At 37.8% G+C, this 21,834-nt stretch overlaps 1 protein-coding gene across 1 annotated transcript in view; it reads left to right on the forward strand.

Annotated features, from left to right (window-relative positions):
* The window catches only part of CSMD1 (CUB and Sushi multiple domains 1), a 950,789-nt gene that overhangs the window by 720,134 nt on the left and 208,821 nt on the right, over positions 1-21,834 (forward strand). The window contains 2 exon segments of the mRNA XM_040059570.2: positions 4,012-4,181; positions 15,066-15,222. Coding sequence (XP_039915504.1) covers positions 4,012-4,181; positions 15,066-15,222 — 327 coding nt within the window.

Consider the following 21,834-nt stretch of genomic DNA (forward strand, 5'->3'; position numbering starts at 1 on the left):
TTATGGGAAGAGTGGTCATGCAGTTCTGGACAGCAATTTGCAGGAACACTTGAAAAAATATTCAATTTAAGTCCTTAGGGTGTAAGGTCCACTTTATATCTGGGCATTGCTCACAAATGGCAGAGATTTCAGTCGTTAGTACACTCAGAAGCTCCAACATTCTGGAGAAAAAAAGGAATTTTTCCATGGATAAGGACAACATTTCTTTGAAAAAAGTCAGGCCAAGACATCAGGGGAGCTAATGAAACATGGCCTTGACTTGATATCCTAAGATTAGCGAAATACAGCTAGAAAACTTTAACCTGAGCTGTGACAGGTTTTGTATAAATTGAGAAAGGGAAGTTACAAAGCAAGGCTTAATTTCCTTTGAAAGCCTCTTTCTGGGATCTGTGTTAGTGATTTGCTGACTGACACAAAAGAAGGTAGGAAACTTGACTGGCCAGATGACATGAGCAAGCCTTTGTTACGATAACAAAGGGAATTATGGGGGTCTGATGAAACTGCATAGCTGTCAGATATTTGCAAGGGATTTGAAAAGGGAGTAACATGAACTGAAAACAGAATGTGCTTTTACAGCATGGATTGGAGGTATATGAGTGCCAGCTTGAGTTCAGAGAACTTTACCGTGTAATTGAAGTTTAGTAAATACTTGTTCATGTTTAGAATACCTCTGCTTCTTGCATGAAGTGGTGCACCTTTAGAAGGGTAGTAGTATTTTAGCTTTAGTTTTTAACTTTCATTATCCCTGATCTTATATGTCAGTACTTTTATTCGCAGATTTTAAATTGCCATGGCTTTGAACCTTGGAAAACACTTATTGGAGCAAGAAATGTGTCCGGTTCTAGAATTTGGAAAGTTCATTGTACACTTTCTCTATAACTGCATATGTCTTAGTGGTTTACATTCACTCACTGAAACAAAACGTAGAATATTGCATGAGCATTAAGTAAGAAAAAATCTTTTGCTTCCATACTTTTTTTGTCTTCAACATTGTACTTGTGTATGTCTAGTTCTTTAAAGGAGAAAAAAGATACTAATGCGGCCTAAGGGACCATTTTTTTTTGCATTCATCTTTACCTAGGCAAAAACTAGTTTGCATAAGGCTTATGTAGAATACTGGTGTTGTAAATGTTTCTCATTAGTGTGTCATTAATGTTAACATTGCTTTGAATTACATTTTATAAACTTAATTATTTCCACCTTTTTCCTAAAATCCAGGATAAAACACAGCTATATATGGATATGTATGCACCAATAGGTACAGAGAGACATGCATATGTAGCCATATGTAATAGGTATCACATACTTTACCAAGGAAGTATCAAAATAAAAATCTAGTTTCTCAGTGTGCTACAGTTCTTGGAACTATTTAGGCAGTGTAAGGTGACTTTAAACATTAGAAATACCTTATGAAACCTACATTCTCTAACAAAGAAAGAGTTCATCTGTCTGAAGTTTGGTGGCAGGGGTTCTTATTCCCCAATACCATTCTGCCTGCAAAATATAAAGTAGCTCAAAACTGAAGTTAAGGAAGGGGAGAATATAAAGTGCTACTTTAAAACAGCGAATGAACTCTAACTAAAAATTGCTAGATAAAGATCCTGAGCCAGTTTATTGGTGATTTCATTTTTCATTTTGTCTAAGGAGATCCCAAATGCAGAGTAGAAGTAAAGGTCCAGGTAAGATTGTAATTGTCTCATTCCCCCTTCCTTTCTTCTCTTCATGCTTACTTCCCTTCTTCCCCCTTCCCTCCATCCATCCCTGCTTCCCTCTCCTTCTCCTTCTTACTCCCTTTCTTTCTTCAGATTTGTTGCAGGGAGGAAGTGAAAAATACACTTGTTTTATACTTTTCAAAAGTAATGAGTCATTGAAAACCGATATAGTCACAGACAAAGACCCTCTAACTAATTAAAGTTGGAAAGTGGTATGTTTATTCACCAGCAGGCAGCACGGGAGTCATCTCCAAAAGGCGTGGCCACCCCGAACAAGGCTCTTTGCTCTCTATTTATTTTCCAAGATCTTACATACAACACATATGCATAACCCCAGCACCTCCCATCCCCGCTCTCTATTAAAATGAGGCTATCAGTCCTTCACGCGTGTGCAATTCTTCTCTTGAACTGGGTCGGTGGTCTCGAATTGGGTCAGTGGTCTCAAAGGATGAAGTCAGGAGAGTCTTCATCAGGTCTCTGTGACCCTCTGGCACTGTCCAAGGTCCCCTGCTTTGTGATTGATTGATACGAAGTCCAGGTGCTGGCCATTGTTCTTAGTGGTTTCAATCTGTTCTTATGATGGTTCACTTACTCCACTTTTTCTACAAACAAGCTCATAACATAACAGTTAGCTCTAGCTTAGGCATCTAATAATCATTAACCTACCATTTACTAATCTAACTTACATTTTGATCAATATAAATTGCTTCTAACCCTTAGCTAAAATCTTAACTCTTTAAAGTTATGTCTCAGTAAGAAGCACATAAATTTGATATGTCTAAAGTCCTCAGAAATGTAAATATAAAATGTTTAGGCTGTTATTTGTAAATATAAATCATACATTTCTCCTTGAATATATTTAATTTATTTTCAAAATTATTCTTTACACATATGGTTTAAACTATATTGAGGTTTACCTAAAACTGTATTTCCCCCCTCCCATGCAGACATTTCCTCAAATAAATATTTTAACATCCTAAGAACCCTAAAAATCTGTTAAATATTTTCAGAAAAAATACAGATTTTTTTTCTCCTAAACCTATCACTTCTTTGATAGGGCATATCTGTTGTTTTATGATTATACATTAATTTGTTATTATTATATCTGTTATGTTTTTACAAAACTCTGAATGACGTCTAATGAAGTTTAGGTCAAAAAACCAGAATATATTTTATCCCTAGACTGGAAAATGAGATATCAGTATCAATCTCATGCACATAAAAAGAAGTTGAAGATTGTTAGTTGGCATGTTACTGTGGGATTTTATAAAGTGTTTTTAGGTAATTTTTAAGTGGTTTTAATACTTGTTTGCAGTGTACACCAATATTATTTGCTGTCTGTTTAGATGTTCTCTTCTATATGATGTAATTCATGTTGCATATTTGGCATAATTTTATTAGCCTTTATTCAGAATTCAAACTGAGTCCATGGTTTGAAACATGCCACTCTTCCTACTCTTTATTATTTTCTTTGCTGGGGAACTACAAGAAGTGTCTAATGAAAGGGTCAAAATGTGCTTACTACAGATGGCTGTGAAAAACACTCACTTACTCTTTACCCAGAAAGGAAAGGATCTGTCTCCTTGGCACTGACTGATGTCAATAAATATTGGTTTGTTATTGTTTTTTGTTTGGTTGTTTTCTTGTTTTGTTTTATTTTGTTTTGGTTTTTGTTTTGTTTTGTGGGGTTTCGGGGGTTTTTTCTGGTGGTTTCTTTTTGGGAGGGGGTTGTTGTTGTTGTTGTGGGTTTTTTTGTTGTTGTTGTTTGTTTGTAGATTTTGTTTTGTTTTTGTTTGTTTGTTTGCTTTATTCCAGGCAGAGAAAACCAGATTTGAATGTTCTTGATTTAGTACCAGATTGTTTTTTGTTGTTTTGGGGGATTTTTGGCAGCTTATTATCTGGTCTTTTTAATACTTGTTTGTAAAGCTGAATGCAGAGGTAAAATTGATATACGTTTCTTTGAAATGTTACCACAATAACTATATTTCAATAAAGCATTCAATTTTTATGGTAGCCAGGTTAACCTGCATTATTGCTTAGTCTGATGGGAGGACCAGGGGATAAATTGGAGGCAAAAGCACATAAGTGTACATAATGAACAGACCCAGTGAAATGCAGGAGACAGCAACTTTGATAGGGTTTCTAGGAGTTGGTCCTACAGATGAGACCTGTTAGAAATATATTTTTCCTAGACAGCTTGTTAGAAATTTCACAGAGTCTAAGTATTATTGTTAATAACTCATATTTTCTTGAATTGGATAATTCACTTCTTTTGTTTTAATGTGTCTATTTTCTTTAGCTGAATGTGGAGCAACTGTCTCTGGAAATGAAGGAACATTGTTGTCTCCAAATTTTCCATCTAATTATGACAACAACCATGAATGTATCTATAAAATTGAAACTGAGGCCGGAAAAGGAATCCATCTTAGAGCCAGGAGCTTTCAGCTGCATGAGGGAGATATTGTTAAGGTAATAAGAAAAAAAATATTTTACTTTCTATGCTAAATACTTACATTGCATGAATAAATCTATTTCCAATGCCAAGTATCTTTATTTTCATTCCACTTTCTGACACAAAATTAATGAATTCTAGGTAGATAGCATCAACGCCTTTATACTAGATTCAGTGATTAATACTGGATTCAAAGAAACTAAAAGAGACATTTTGAGTTCAATTACATTTCTATAAGTATTAGACTGTTTAAAGCGGTTTAAATCTTAAAAGGAGACCTAAACTTTGAACTTAGATTTTGAATACCTAGTATTTTTTTCTCTTTGCACAATAATTATAAGTGTAGCACGGGGATTTTTTTTTTTTCCCTAAACATAAACTAACATTGAAATATTGAATAAAACTGCAGTTCTAGAATATATATTTCATTATTTACATTGCAGGTAACTTTTGAAACTTGGTTTCATCTAAATATATATAGATTTTGAGCATGTACTTTTCTACATCATGATAATAAGTTGCCTTTTCCTAATGGTAGCTATTTCATTCTTACATGTACTGAAAATCCTGCTATTCATTTGAAGTGTTGACCATGCATTATATTAGTCTTTCAAATGTATGTCTCCAAATTTTCAGTTAATTAATTCTTAAAATCACAAAGTATTCAGAATTCAGTTAGCAACTTCCTTTCTGGATATATTCCAGCAAACCATTTAGCATTTTAGAAATTTCTGTCTACATTTCAAATTTGTTTGTTTTTTTAATTTGCACTGAGTGCTTCTCATAAGGAGTTTAAAGGTAGAATTGTTATGGATCAAATACTGGCGGCTATATTTTTATCCATTTCATAATCTTAAGAACTTTCTTATGTAATTAAATGTGACAGTTCAATTCCTGTGAAAACAAGTCATTTACAGATAGGATGACGCTGGGGAGGAAAAAAGTCTTCATTTTAATATAGAAATTGATATCTTTATTATTATTATATCTGTTCTTTTCAATAAGTAAAGTCTGCATTTGACCATGAAATAAGCAAAACTTACAGTTTAGTTTATAGATTAGAAAGTTACAATCAAAAGAACAGCATTTTCTCCATCTTTACCCACAAAAACAGATAATAAAGGCTCCATGTATAAAACACAGCAAGACCTTGGTTCTGCTTTTAGATCAAAGGGAATTGAGTAGGTAGACAAATTATGTGGTCTATATTGTCCTTTGCTCCCATTATCCATGGTCTGACAGTGCAGATGCCCAAAAGTATTTTTGCTCTGAAGATATGCAGCAGAGGAGAAAGAACTTAATTGCCCACTGAGTTGCTTGAATGTGGTACATAAGTATCCCAGAAGCTTTGCAGATATCTAGTTTATAAATAATTTAACAAACTACTTAAAAATCTGCAACAAAAAATCCCTTAGAAAACCCCAAAGAAACATTCAAGAAACTCAGTTATCATTCAGAACATCTCATGAGTAATGTCCAGCATACTTAGCGATATTCCCCCAAGATACAAGAAAGATTTGTCCAAGACAAAGCTGTTCTGAGCAATCTGTTAGATACTTCCTTCTTTTATAGATCTTTTAGCCCAATACTACAGAGGATCCAAAGGAAGCAAAAGCAAAATTGTGTTGCTGTCTGAACTGCAAGTACTGTTCTCTGGTTTTGAGTCAGTTGGCACAGCACAACTTCCATTTATACAATTAAGCTCTTTTCCACCAATTAAGGTCTCTCTATTACCTGAATTTATGAAATTAAAGTCTATTTCCTCTCTATTCCCATGCCAGGATGTCCTTTTACATATTTCCATTGGAATCAGCACTTTGGCAGGAACATGAACTTCGAAGCTTTTTCTTTCCTATCTGCACCCAAAATATGAGCAAAATGTGTTATAAACCCCAGTCTTCTATCTTGCTCTGCACAGAAGGAAGCTGCAAGACTGCCTTGCTGGCAGCTTCCAAGGGATACACTAAGCTTAAGAGTATTTATAAACCTTGTGTTGAAATATAGGGCATTTGTGAGTCATTGAGGAGCAAGGGATGGAGCTTCCTGTGCTGATACTGAGTGGCTGGTTATAAGAGGTCTCTGGGGAGCGCGGTGACCCAGAGCGCAGTGAACAGGAGCGGGCAAACAGGGGTGTGGTGAGTCACTGGGGTGTGGACAAGGCAGTTTGCGCAGCAGTTCGTGCAGGCAGGGTTGCAAGTAAGGTGTCCTCTGTGGTGTTTGAAGTATTTCTGCTGCCTGGTTGCTTTTGGGGTGTCTTCTAGTAATGGTTTCTACACGGTCGAAAACTGTGGTTGGTATAAGTGTATGTGACCAAATGAAACCCTCCAAAAAGGATGCATCTGTACAGACCCATTCCTGCCCAGAGTGTTTGAGCTTATCGGTGGCTTCAGGGGGTGCTATGGAGGAGGCCTGCCTATGGTGTGAACAGGTGAGTGATCTCCTTTTGCTGGTGGCTGAGCTTAGGGAGGAAGTTGAAATATTAAGAAGTATCAGGGAAAGTGAAATGGAAATAGACTGGTAGAGTTCAGCCCTTCCATCTTTAAGGGAGGCCTCTGACCATGAGTCTGAGGACTTTCATGCCTTCTGCTCTCAGGTAATAGAAGGGCACCTGATAAATGAAGAGTGGAAATGGGTCCCTGCTCGGGGAGATAATAACAAAAACTCCTCCCCTTCTCTCAGCCAGGTGCTACTTCAGAATAGATATGAGGTCCTGAGGGCCAACTAGATGATTTAGAAGAAAATTGTCTGCCCAGTGAGTCCCCCAGTTATGATTCACACGAAAGATGCTTCACCACCTCTAACATCAAGAAGAAAAGAAGGGTAATCGTAGTAGGTGGCTCCCTTCTGAGAGGAACAGAGGGCCCCATATGTCACCCGGACCCATCCCACAGGGAGGTCTGCTGCCTCCTGGGGCCTGGGTACAAAGTATCACTGAGAGACTTCCTGCGCTGATTCAGCCCTCTGATTATTACCCACTGCTGATACTCCAGGCTGGCAGTGATGAGATTGAAAAGAGGAGTGTCAAGGCAATTAAGAGACTTTAGGGCACTGGGTCAGGTAATTGATAGGGCAGGAGCACAGGTAGTGTTCTGCTCAGTCCCTTTGGTGGCAGAGGAAAATGATGAAAGAAGTAGGAGAACTCACATCATTAACAAGTGGCTTAAGGGTTGGTGTCATCAAAAAAATTATGGATTCTTTGATGATGGGGCAACTTTTACGGCACCTGCTCTGTTGGAACCAGATGGGATACATCTCTCCGTTAAGGGCAGAAGGTTCTTAGCTCATGAACTGGCAGATCCTTGTTGAGAAGGCTTTAAACTAGGTTTGAAGGGGGAAGGGGATGCAGCTGGGCTGTCTGAAAGCAGGCCCAATGGTTGCAAAGCTGAGTTAGGGGCAAAGTCAGTAGCCCAGCTGAGGTGCCCGTATACCAATGCACGCAGCATGGGTAACAAAAAAGAAGAGTTGGAGGCCATGGTGCAGCAGCAAAGCTATGGTGTAGTTGCCATCACAGAAACATGGTGGGATGACTCACGTGGCTGGAGCACTGCGCACAATGGCTACAAGCTCTTCAGAAGAAACAGGCAAGGAAGAAGAGGTGGAGGGGTGGCCCTTTATATTAAGCAGACTTTTGATACTGTAGGAATTGAAACTAAGGATGATGGAGTTGAATGCCTATGGGTAAGAATTAAGGGGAAGGCTGACATCCTGCTGGGAGTCTGTTATTGTCCACCCAGCCAGGAAGAAGAGGTGGATAACTTATTCTATAAGCAGCTAGGTAATGTTTCAAGATCATCAGCCATTGTTCTTGTGGGTGACTTCAACCTACCAGACATCTGCTGGGAACTTAATACAGCAGAAAAGAGGCAGTCCAGGAAATTTTTACAGTGTATGGAGGACAACTTTTTGTCACAGCTGGTGAGCCCACCAGGAGAGGGACTATGTTAGATCTAGTGTTTGTGAATAGAGATGGACTGGTGGGAGATGTGGTGGTTGGAGGTCGCTTGGGGCAAAGTGATCACGAAATAATAGAGTTCTCAATATTTGGTGAAGTCAGGAGGAGCGCCAGTAAAACTCTTGCATTGGACTTCCGGAGGGCAGACTTTGGCCTGTTTAGGAGACTTATTCAGAGCATCCCTTGGGAAGCAGCCCTGAAAAACAAAAGAGTTCAGGAAAGCTGGGCATGCCTCAAAACAGAGATCCTGAGGGCACAGGAACAGACTGTCCCTGTGTGCCAAAGTCGATGGGGTAAACGTCCAGCCTGGATGAGCAAGGAGGTTTTGGAGGAACTTAGGAATAAAAAGAGGATGTATCAGCTTTGGAAGGGGGGTCAGATCTCTCAGGAAGTATTTAAGGGAGCTGCTAAAGCATGTAGGAAAAAAAATTGGGGAGGCCAAAGCTCCGTTTGAACTTAGAATGGCAACTTCTGTAAAGAATAATAAGAAATATTTTTAAAAATATATTGATGCTAAAAGGAAGGGTAAGACCAACCTTTGTTCTTTACTGGACAAGGGAGGGAACTTAATATCTGCATATGAGGAGGAGGCAAAAGTGCTTAATGCCTACTTTGCCTCAGTTTTAGTGAGGAGATGACTTGCCTTCAAGACAACTGCCCTCCTGGGCTGGTAAATGGTGTCAGGGAGCAGAATGGTCCCCTCATTATCCAAGAGGTGGCAGTCAGAGAACTGCTGAAATGCCTGGATATCCATAAATCTATGGAACCGGACAGGATAAATCCCAGGGTGATGAGAGAGCTGGCAGATGATCTTGCTAAGCCACTCTCCCTCATCTACCATCAGTCTTAGCTCACTGGTGAGGTTCCAGACAACTGGAAGCTGGCCAATGTCACACCCATTCACAAAAAGGGTGCAAAGGAGGATCCTGGTAATTCTAGACCAGTCTGACGTCAGTACCTGGCAAAATAATGGAGGAGTTTATACTGAGTGTCATCACACAGAACTTAAAGGATGGCCAGGGCCTCAGGCCCAGCCAGCATGGGTTTAGGAGAGGTAGGTCATGTTTGACCAACCTGATCTCCTTTTATGACCAGGTGACCCCCCTGGTGGATGCAGAAAGGGCTGTGGATGTTGTCTATTTGGACTTCATCAAGGCCTTTTATACTGTCTCCCACAGCACACTCCTGGATAAGCTGGCAGCTCGTGGCTTGGACAGGAGCACTCTGTGCTGGATTAGGAATTGGCTGGATGGCCAGGCCCAGAGAGTGGTGGTGAACAATGCTGCATCCAGCTGGCAGCCAGGCACCAGTGGTGTCCCTCAGGGGTCTGTGCTGGGGCCAGTGCTGTTCAATATTCTTATTGACAACATGGATGAAGGCATGGAGTCTTTCATTAGTAAATTTGCAAATGACACTAAGCTGGGAGTGTGTGTCAACCTGTTGGAAGGACGAAGGGCTTTGCAGAAAGACCTGGAATGGTTGGACGGATGGGCAGAGTCCAATAGGATGAGGTTTAATAAGTCCAAGTGCCGAGTCCTGCACTTTGGCCACAATAACCCCCTGCAATGTTACAGGCCGGGGACAGTGTGGCTGGACAGTGCCCAGGAGGAAAGGGACCTGGGGGTGCTGGTGCCAGCAGCTGAACATGAGCCAGCAGTGTGCCCAGGTGGCCAAGAGGGCCAATGGCATCCTGGCCTGGATCAGGAATGGTGTGGCCAGCAGGAGCAGGGAGGTCATTCTTCCCCTGTACTCTGCACTGGTGAGGTCACACCTTGAGTGCTGTGTCCAGTTCTGGGCCCCTCAGTTTAGGAAGGACGTTGAGATGCTTGAGTGTGTCCAGAGGAGGCAATGAGGCTGGTGAGGGGCTTGAAGCACAAGCTGTATGAAGAACAACTGAGGGAACTGGGGTTGTTTAGCCTGGAGAAAAGGAGACTCAGATGTGACCTTACCACTCTCTACAACTTCCTGAAGGGTGGCTGTGGTCAGCTGGGGGTTGGTCTCTTTCTTCAGGCAGCAACTGACAGAACAAGAGGACACAGTCTTAAGCTGCAACAAGGGAGATATAGGCTGGATATTAGGAAAATGTTTTTCACTGAAAGAGTGATAAAGTACTGGAATGGCTTGCCTGGGGAGGTGGTGGAGTCACCATTCCTAGATGTGTTTAAAAAAAGACTGGATGTGGCACTTGGTGTCATGGTCTAGTTGAGGTATTAGAGATGGGTTGGACTCGATGATCTTGAAGGTCTCTTCCAACCTAAAAATTCTGCGATTCTGTGATTCTGTGATTCTGTGATTCTGCATTCTCCTAGCTCAGCATCTTACTCTGTTTTACAAGAAAAATCTGTATGTACATAACGTTGCATTGGGTGTGGGTGCCCAGGCCCTGGCAGCAGTGGGAACTGTGGGGGTTCCATGTGGGGAGGATGGGGCTGCCCCAGCAGGACACAGCTGCTTCCAGCCAGACACAGTTGGTTCCAACTAGATCCCACCTCCCACCACAGGGCATGGCTGAGCCGTGGCCAGGGTGGAGACACCGCAGGGAAACATAGGTAAAGAAGGGCAAAAAATACTACACAACAGTGCATGATAAAGAGGTCCAATAAAAGCCTGTAATAATAATGCAATAATCCCAAGATCAACCCACCAGGAATGTCAGACAAAACATGTAATGTTACTATTTGAGGTAAGATCATTACAAACTCCATGAGGGTGTAGTGAAAGAATTTCAGAATGTTAGCAATGTCAGCAAACTATATAGGCCTTGCCTGACCAGCTTCCAAAGGAATATTTTAAAAGCATCCCTTTGGGATGATTTTCTGCTACAAAATCTCCACAGTTAAGGAAATTTGGCAAGTTTAGTTGTAAGTAATTTCTTTTTACTGTCAGAAAGAGAAATTCAAGAAATGTTAAGAAACTCTAGCCAGAATTTCCTTCTCGTTCAGGTGAGTGTTGCAGATTCCCATAGCAGGTGCAGATATATCAGCAATATTACTGGAGCATTTCTCCTCATGAAAAACTGTAGTGCTGTCCTCTCCTGTTGTCTGCATATTTTAACTCCAGCAAGAAGAACAAACACTTTCATTTCCTCAAAAATAGGGAAAAAGAGGCATCCCTGAATGCTTTGGCTAAATTAGCATTAAACACAGCTCCAGACAAAGGTGCGATCATTCCCCGCTGCTCCCCAAGACCAGCTTCTGCAGGTTGACTACACCTCTAATGTTAAACTCTCACATCTTGCACGACAAGGTGGCTCACTGGAACTGTGTCTCAGAAAGAGACCCTGGCCTATGCAGCTCCTGCACCAATGCTTTCTCAGGGAAGATTTGTGAAGGTGTTAGTAAGTCTGCATTAAATGTGTTCCAGGGATATATTGCCAATAAATACTGTGTAGAAAGTCAAGCTGTGGTGCCTTGACTCCTACTCGGTCACTACTTGGTTTGAAAATATAAACTAATCCGCAGCTCTATATATCAGCTCAGTATTCAAGCAGAAATGTTGAGGCTGGATATTGAGGCTCTAGAGTGTATGGAACTGCATACAATTTGCAAGAGTATTTCTGGCATCAATAAGACTAATGCATGAAGAAGGGTCAAAACTATTACTTTCAAGAAGAACGCATGCAGATTAACGTCTGTAATTTGTGGGCAAATCCTATAGCTGTGACAAAATTTGAACTTAATTTAGTGGAATAGAAATTGAAATTCAAATAAAGTAATAGAAACAGTTTCACTATTTTGAAGGACATATGAAAAAGTGAATACTTGAATTATCTGTTTATTTTAGAGGTTATCCTTTCTCACTCACTAACACTTCATCTTCCTGGTCTCCCTGTTTTAACTGCCATTTGAAGATTCATAATTCTTTAAAGTGGCTAGTTATGCCAGAATCTTTATAATGCAACTGCAGTGAATTTGTCAGAGGTAAGAGGAAAAGCATAATGTAATATTCTGTTTTTCATGTTTTTTGTCAAATAGACCTTCCTATTTTCTTCATGACTGAGGAAAATGTAATTGCATCATGCAAATCATATTTCAGATGTGTTCTCCTAAATAAGTTAAGTGCATGTACTAAATATGAATCAATAGTGATAAATAGTCTAGACTACTTTATTAAATGTATGCTGTGTCACTGGAATCAGTGGTATATGACATGACACAATACTTGTACACATGCTGTCTACTGGGAATGATCCTTGTCCCACATTAATTAGCATCACAAGGTAAAAAAGTGGGGTTTTTCCTAGGCTGGTTCAACAAACTTTTGAGTGTAGTCAAAGGAGATTCAGTGCTTGTATTTGTTCACTAGCAATGTTCCACTTACTGGAGTAGATATGTACCTGCTTATGTCTGTAATGTGAACAACAGATGGACAAACATAACCACAAACTGTACCAGCCTTTTTTGTTTGGTTGTTTGTTCGTGGGGTTTTTGCAGCTGTTTTCACAGGCTCTCTCATACCTAATTTTAATTTCACTCTTTTCATCTGGGTCTGAAATAAACTTGAGGGATAATATGATTTAATTTGTTAGTCTCAGGTAGGAAGAATATCTCTAACAGTCAGTAAGGCAGGACGCTGTTGAAATTATGTCTGTAATCTTTAGCTGCGGGAGGTTTTTGTTTGTTTGTTTGTTTTGTTTTGTTTTACAGAGAAGAAAAATCTCTTTTTAAACATAGGCTGCATTTTTAATTAATGACAATGAGTGGAAATTCCATTTCAAGTATTATCTCCCAGAAAAAGTGTAATATACCTATGGAAATAAATCTTCTGGGGAACAAATGATTCTTTACTTTGTACAATAGATTACCAGCTCTAATAACAAAAGCATAATCCGTCCATGAAATTGATCATTAGTTCTGTCCCAAGGCAACGGTTAGAAGCTTGCAAGTAATTTTTCAGAGACTCTTAGCATAGCTTAAACTCATATGTCTTCCAAGAGGTGGACCTTAAATACACGTAACTGCTTGCATGAACCTTAAATACAATGGATTGTATCTTCTGAGACATCTCATCTGTGTGCCTTGGTGTAAGGCAATCTTTGAATCAATAATAAAGACTGAAAGTATCTATCAGTTATTTATCTATCAATTATTTTCAAAGGTTTCTTTTAGAGTAGGTAATTTTTTGTATCTATATAGGTTTATAAATGTAAACATATGCTTTTTTCTTAAAAACTCTTTATGCATGTTTTTTTTATTTTTTTATTTTGTTAATGGCATTTGAGATTAACATGATACTTTCAAGGCATTTACCTATTGATGACATGCTGGTGTTTTCTCCACAGAAAAAATAGAACTGCTTTTAATTGTTGGTCCTCACCTATAAATGTTGCAATGGTCTGTTTTCTCAAAAGAAACATTTCTAAATTTTGTTAATTGATCTAACTGGACATTCAAATAGGAAGAACTGTCTGTGACTCAGATGTAGCAATTTGGATTGTTAAATGGGTCACTCCTGCTTGTTGTAGCGCATTAATTGGGTTTATATTGTGTTTCATTTTATCTTGGGTTCCGTAAGGTTTTTCTATTGTATCCCCTGTTCAAACTGTATCATGTGGTTTGTCCCTGCTCGGCCACGCCCATCCCCCACACTGGAATGTAACCCAACTCTGTTCCACTCCCACCTTGTCCCTGCCTGGGCAGTGGCTTGTCCCTGCCTCTGGGCCCTGCCCCCTGGGAAAAAGCCCCGGGACAGGTGGGGACCGGATGGGGATGGGAAAGGAGCTAAAAGAGCTCCGGCTGGCAGGGGCAGGATCCCAGAATAAAGCCGTGATATCTCCCCGGACAGAGAGAGAGCAGGCTCTGTGCCTTTTCCCATCGATGGTCGTCTGGGTCTCTCTAAAGAACCACCACACCTGCTTCTCGCTGGAATCAGTACAAATCAGTACTGTACCACAAGGTCTGCAAGTGGAGGGATGAAGATCCAGTGCTTGAAATATTTACTGTAATTGTAGCTTTTGTGCTGGTTGTTTCTAGTTACTCTAGGACACATGAAATAAGGGCATATTATCTTTCACTTCATATCAGAACACAGCTGTTCAAATCCATTTCTTGCTTTTGTATAAGCATCGACATGGCATTTCATGTATGGTGTATATTTACGCACTTCATATTGCTTATTTTTCTATGAGAAAGTAGAGGAAGTTTATTTAATTTAAAGAAGAAATTAGCTTTTTAAGTTTGTCTTGAGAAAACAAACAAAACTGCAGAAGCCTATTTTTGCACTTCGTGACTATCAAGGTTTTGCAATAAGAAAAAAATAATTTTTTACCCCCTTGGCAAGAGTTTGTAGTTCTCCTGTATTTGTGAACAGTCAAAAAGCTTTCTTAAAAATTCTAGGATTTGAAAAAGTACATACGTTGATATTGTTGAAAGTTCTCAGTAAAGTAACATGGCAAATGAGAACATCTCTATAATTACTTTGGAAATAGACTCACATGTCTTTTGAAAACTTATCAGTCTTTGTTAAATCCAATAGTAAACCAAACTCCTGAAGGCTTAGAGCCTGAGATAAAAGATGACAGATTGACTTCAATATCTCATTTTTGCTGTTATCTATCCAGACAGGAGAGAACAGAGTAGGCTGTAAGGGTTTGCCTTCAATGATGATTTCATAACTTACACTTCTGTTGCCCTTTGTGAATAATCAAGAAAACAATCTGAAATCTCAGAAGATAGAATTGCATATAAATATTAATTTCTTTCAAGATGAGTTCACAAAACTGAAAAGGCAAAGGACTTAAAATTCTGCACCCTCTAACTTGAAGGGGGCAGAATACTTAAGATTTCACTGAACTGAATAACCCAGGGATATATATACCTCTCAAAATAGATACATTAATGTTTTGGAGAAATTTTTTGCAATACATTAATAAATTTGGAATTATTATATAAATGAAAATTTTTCAAATATTTAGATTTGATGTCCAATTTCATGCTCTTATTTCTGCAAGGTGTATGATGGAAAAGACAGCTCTTCACGCTCTCTTGGAGTTTTCACCAAAAATGACATGATGGGAGTTATTCTTAATAGCACCTCTAACCATATGTGGATAGAGTTTAATACCAATGGATCTGATACTGACCAAGGATTTCAGCTGACTTATACAAGTAAGTAGCTCATAAATATAATCTGATTGACTGCTTTGCAGGGAAATATTTCTCAGTTGTAGTGATTTATTTTTGAATGTTGAAGGTAATTTCCTAGAATGTCCTGTGGCTAAAAGGCCAAGATTTACTTGTTAGTAATTTAAAAGCACTTTTGAAAGCAAATCTCTAAGTTTTTAAACTTAGAAAGCATGATTATTTTTAAGACTTAGTAGTGGTGTTGTGACATATGTGGGTCAAATATATTAGTTGTTAAACTAATATAAAGAGCAAATGTGCAGAAAATCAGTGTTTCAAAATGGAAAGTTCAATATCTGCAGTCAACAAGAAAAGAAAAGAAAATAGAAATAAAAAGAAAAATAATACAACTGAGAATTTTTTTAAAAATTAATACCTGGGTGTACACTCTTAATCTGTCCTGACTGCTTGTCAGGATCAGGGTGGAGTATACTGGAAGGAGACCAGAGTGAACAATTTTTGATAAACAATGCACTTGTCCCATAGACTGTATGCAATTAATTGAATTCATTTTGCTGGTAAAACAGTGAGGGGTTTTGTGGGGAATAACTTTGGGGATAACTAGTTTGTTTCCAATACACATAAAGAGATATTTTTCCAGGTTTCAAGGAATCTCCAAGTTCCATTTACTTTCAATTTATTATCTCATACATACCTTTCCATGAGTTGCTGTTGAATCTTGCAGAGCAGAGCTCCACAACATAGTGTGGCATAGAAATGGTATCATTGCTCAGTTTAGTATAGATGATGTTTTCCCTTCGGTTTGGAGCAAGCTGTGAAATAACTTTTTAGTTTTTTTGTTTTTTTTTTTTTTTTTCCTTACAAATCCACAGAAGAATGACTAGGGAAATCTACTCTAATTTGCCTAGAGAAACTGTATAAATTTTACTTTGAAAGAAAAGGAAGCAAACATCTGTCTCAAAAACAGTCTTATTTAAAGGGCTCTGATTTCAAGAGTCTCAAATCAGTTTCTTTCAAATCCTGCTTCAGGAGTCAGTTCCACATACTGTTTACAAATGTGATTTTACTAAAAAATAGATTTTTATCTAATTTCTACATATGATTACTTGATTTTGTTGCACTTTATTTTAAGATTTGGTTTCCTGCACTGTATTTTTCTTTGTAAGATAAAATACAATAATTCATGTTTTAAGGCTTTTTTTTTTCCTGACTGTTTGATTAGTTTTAAAACTCTGCTTTTTATTCTTCAAAGCATTTTCACATTTTCTGAAATGTGTAGACAGAATTTGGCATAGTTTTCTAACTGTAATTTTAATACTGGGTAGAGAGCAAAACTTATTTGTACCTAATTTATTTTATTGTTTGTAATCGGTTTGCAGCCATTCATGTTGAAAAGCTTATCTGTAATGACTTTTCTTCCTACTTTCTCTCACATGAGACAATCCCGAGTTGTAAATACAAATTAATACTTTACTTCTCACATGGATTTTCAGGAAGCTGAATCCAATATAAAAAATTTTGAGACAGTGACCATCTAACCAGGTGATTTCCTCTACTGTAGCTGATATTTTCAAACCCTTCAGTGTGGGAGTTTTCATCATTCATAAGTTGATACAAGCTGAAAATACAAGCAGAAAATGTATTCTTTTGCAGTGCTTTGAAAACTGGCTGCAGTGCTGACTCACATTCTTTTTCAGAAAGTCCTATCCTAGTAATACCTTAGAGATTAGATATACCAAAAAATAATACTCATTATTTAATGGATTTGGAATTTTTTGGTGCAGTTACAATTCAGTTACTAAACATATATGTCAATTTTTCATCTGGTAAATATATGAAACACAAAATGAAAATTATATTTTTGAATGAATAAAGTTATATTTTACAGCAAAATTAACTGAAAGATTACTCTGAAGTTTATTTATTTATTCACTTTTCAGATTTAACTATAATGCCAGATACTTTAAAATTACTAAAACAAATCAAAAAGGTGCTAAAATATGGTTTCACTGGAAGAAATGAGAAATATATCCTGGAGTGAATGAAACTGAATAATTAGTATCATAAGACAGAGATAGGAGAAGTGATGGTCTAATAAATCAGGTTAATTAATTCAGGTTTCTTCCTATCTGATTGCTGAGTTCTTGCTATCCACAAGGAATCATCAACTGCCCTTAATTGTTGGTCTTTGTAGCACTCCCTATTAAGGCTATTGAAATCAAGAAGTAACACTGCAGGGTGTTACTAAAAAGACTAATGTAAAAGTCTGATATTTAACTTCCATCCTTTTTGATAGAGTGAATTCTGAAGGTTATGTTAAATTCAAAAATACAATTTAGGGGATCTTTTCTCCCTGAGACACCTCTGATTTTTGTGGGGAAGAGAAGATTGGATACAGGGATTCCCACAGCTATTCCTGTTCACAGCTCAGTTATAACATTTAGCTATTCTGGTATAAAGATGCCAGTGCTTTTTGCTGTCATGTCAATGGCATTTAATGTTAAATTGACGTTCAGATAAAATCAAAATCTTATTTATGCCACACAGTGACAGGCAGAAAAAGCAAAACACAGCTGTCTGGTAAAAGTAACAGACTGCAACTTTAACTAAGGAGCAATTCAGTACAGCTTCTGAATAACAAACAGGCAGTGTCCCTGCCATGCCTAACCACTCCTCTATCACAGTCCTGACACAAGAAGAACTTTAACAGCATTTGTTTTCACTCATCATGCACTGAACTTACTCTGACTTGTGTCATGAGTGGTACCTTGCTCCTGTTTAATCTTCCTTCCTTGAACATAGTCTGACTTTTCTTAAATAATACCCTAAACATTATCATACGTGTCATATACAAATGTTTTATGATGCTGAGTGGCACTTAATGCTGCTACCGTGTGATCTGTATGGTCTTGTACAGATCACAGATCACTCAGCACCATACTGTACTTGCACAATTTTCTTAGTAAAGTTACCAAAGATTTGAGAAGAAAACACTCTTCTGCTTTCCAGTACCATCTAGAAATCTCAAAACTCATTTCTTTTCATGGTGCCTGATGGTGGATGTCTATAGTCATGATGTGTAAGGAACTTTACTGCTGTGTAGAATTTCTCCTTGGACTCTTCTGAGACCTGAGGGGTTTTTACCACGTGCTTTGTTGGCAGTTGTTATAGCATGAAGTTATTGTTGGACCTTATCTAGACATCTTCTTTTTTAGGAGCAGCATTTCTAGCTCTCTATAGCAATTTCAGGGTTCCCCAGTCCTGTGCAGTAAATTTGTCTTTTTGAAAATGAATATTGTATAGGCACAAATCAATTTAATGGTAATCCTCAAATTTTGTATCCATAATGAACATTTCTTTCTCTGAAAGCAGAATTCTCCCTGGCTATCATTTCTTTCTGAGGAGTTCAAGCCCCTGAACTGTGCTCCACTCCACAGAACTGACCACAGATTTAGGATTGTGCATGGATAGATTTTTTTTTTTTTAATGAGGTTTAATATTTTCATTTGCATTTATCATCCTTTATATTTAGCATAGTTAGTAGTTTTACAGTATTCTCTTCATTAGTCTGAAGATATACTTTTCAGTTTAAGGAAAGAAATTTTTAAATACATTTCTCAGACATTATGCACTGGTTTAGCATTCATGGTATTCTGTTACTACTAAAGGTTTCGTTTTAATTTTCAGTTTAATTTCTGTGTTATAATCATTCTTTAACCATACTGCTTTCAAGGGATAGTGAAAGTATGTGCATGGAAGGTGAATCGGAATTACCATGGTCTAAATTTATAAAAAATGTTGAAACCACTTATAGTAGTTAATTTAAGAGAATCATGAACTTTAATTTAGTTATTTTTCTATTCTGAAGTAATTGAAAAGGTTAGAATGTCAGTGAAAACAATGTTCTGAAACTGCAGACTCAGACAATTATTCTAGCACACACTCAGTCTCAAATTCAGGAATATAGTGGCTTTGCCTCAGGGTGTATGTCTGTTTAGCAGAGCAATCCAATAATGAAAAGAAGCTTTTCCAGTTTCTTTTCCATAATTAGTCTGTATATAGGATCTGTTCCAATTAGAACCTTCACACACTGCAGTAAAAATGTAAGACACCAAAGAGAAATATTATTAAATCAGTACATCTTAACCAATATATGTATGACATAGTCACAGGTCCTATTAAGAGCAGTACCATTATGTGACTAAACCCAAATGGATATAACCCCAAATGAAGGTATTGCATTAATAGAAAAAAATCTTCTAAAACCAAGTCAAAGTTGCAAACTTGCAAAACAAAAATTAATGGATGTCAAAAGAAAAGTTTGTTAGAAATATTCATGTCACTTGTGTACAAAAATTATCATATCCTGATTAATGACATGATGACATCTTTTTTTCTTCCTCCTTCCTTCCCCAGAAAATTAAATTGCTTTCTGCTTCCAAAATACTCAACATTTACATAGTCTCCCCTTTCCCCCAAATCCTCAAAGCTTTGTATGAACAAAAACGAATTGGTCTTATAACAGTTTTTATAATTGAGGTTGGTTTTAATTTTTAATTTTAAGACATCTATGAAGCTGCTATCCTGGTAAACAGAGTAGGTGCCAATTTTTTTTTTTTTTTTTTTTTATTTTTTTTTTTTTTAATGTCTAAGACAGAAACAATGAAAGACATTTTATTAGGTGAATATAAGCACTGTATTAACCTTCTGTTTGAAAAATGTTAACCCATGCTTTGTAGATAGAAATGCTGGCATGGTAATGTTTTGCATTTTTCCCATCTCAGGAAAATCCTACCAGATTTTTTGAGGCACAGATCTTTAGCCATATAGATTAATGTGAGGAAATCCTACCCTTTGAAGGAGTACTCAAAATACTTTTTTTTTCTCAGCAGGTCTGGATTAGGATGGAGGTGAACAATTTGTCCATCTGTGTTGGGTTTGACTGGGATGGAGTTAATTTTCTTCAGTTAAGAATACATAGAGTTAATTCTTCTTTCAGAAATAATTTCTTCACTGAAAGGGTTGTCAAGAATTGGAAGGGGATGTGCAGGAAGGTGATGGAGTCATCCTCCCTTGAAGTGTTCAAGAAACAGCTGGACTTGGCATTAATGCTATAGTTTAGTTGACATGGTGATGTTTGGTCTAAGGCTGGACTTATGATCTTGGAGATCTTTCCCAACATTAATGATTCCATGATTCTATGATTCTTCAGCTAATGCTGAGCAGTGCTTCACAATGCTAGGGCCTTCCCTGTTAACTTGCTCTGACATGCCAGCATGTAGGCTCTGAGTGAGCAAGAAGATGGGAGGTTACCCAGATGACCTGAATTGAATGGTGACACATTTCATACCACATCACATCATGTCATGTTTAGCAATTAAAATCTGGGGAAATATTCCTGAAGTAGCTGTTGCTAAGGGTCTGACTAGGTATCAGTCTGCTGTTGATAAGTGATTGGGTTTGCATCACTTGTTTGAATTTGGGGTTTTGTTTTGTTTTCACTTATTAAACTGTCTTTACTTATTAATTTTCTTGCTTTCTTCTTTCTGGTTCTCTTCAGATCCCACTATGGCAAGTGTGAGAGCAACTGGGGAGGGGCTTACAGGCCAGCTGGGGTAAACCCACCAATATCCTGTGTCTTGTGGGGAGCCTGAGAAAGTGAGGATTAAGCTGTTTGGTTACAATATCAGGGACATAAAAGCCAGACCTAGAGAGGAGGGGGAAAGAGAGAAAGAAGGGAATAGATAGGTGCATCTCATGTGATTATGTTGGGAACTTAGAATAAATAAAGCTGCAATACCAACCCAGGGAGTCCTAAAGAGGAGTACAGAAGGCAAGAAATGTACCACAGGGTATGGAGAAAGGTGAATTCTTTGGACAAAAAGGCTAGAATACAAATGTAAGAGAGAAATATTGCCAGACAGGCTGTCTGACAGTAGAGCAAGCATATGGAGTGGAGAATTGAGACTGCATTGGTAAAAAGGAGGGTGCAAAAATGAAACTGAGAAGAAGAAGAAACACAAGAAATAAAACAGTAGTATGCTGTGTTAGGAGCACAGGCTGAATAGACCATGATTATTAAATTGTGTTCTTCAAAAAATACTTGGAGGAAAAACCATTATTTTGTTTGAATTAAAATATGTGTATTGTAAATATACATCAACAAAATTAATAGTTTTTTGGGTTTTTTTTTTTTTTAATGCTCTTAAAATTTTAAAAGAAAAAATAATTTCCAAATTTACATAAATTATCATCCTTAAGTTGCTGAATTATCCCTCTGGACCTAGGGTTAGAAAGAAGGAAGATGCTAATTATTTCTCATTTTCAATTAGGAAAAAAAAAAAAAAAAAAGGTTGATATATAGGTGGTATCAAATATGTGGGAAAGGTAATTTGTTAAAAGTTATTGTGATTTGGTTCTGAAAATTACCAGCTGAAGATTTCCTGACTTTTCTGTGTATGGTTCAGAGATTCTCATCTTCTTAAAACCACTGGGTTTTCCCAGTGTTGTAATTCACATCTATTATCGAGTAAAGGGCTGCTTTTTAAAATCTCTTGTTAGAAAGTATAAAATGCAGTTACGCTTCGCCGGTGAGAGAGAGCGGCTAGCAGAGATCACTGTAGGAGTCCATATGCA

Source organism: Hirundo rustica, chromosome 3 (assembly GCF_015227805.2).
Source record: "Hirundo rustica isolate bHirRus1 chromosome 3, bHirRus1.pri.v3, whole genome shotgun sequence".
NCBI lineage: Eukaryota > Metazoa > Chordata > Aves > Passeriformes > Hirundinidae > Hirundo > Hirundo rustica.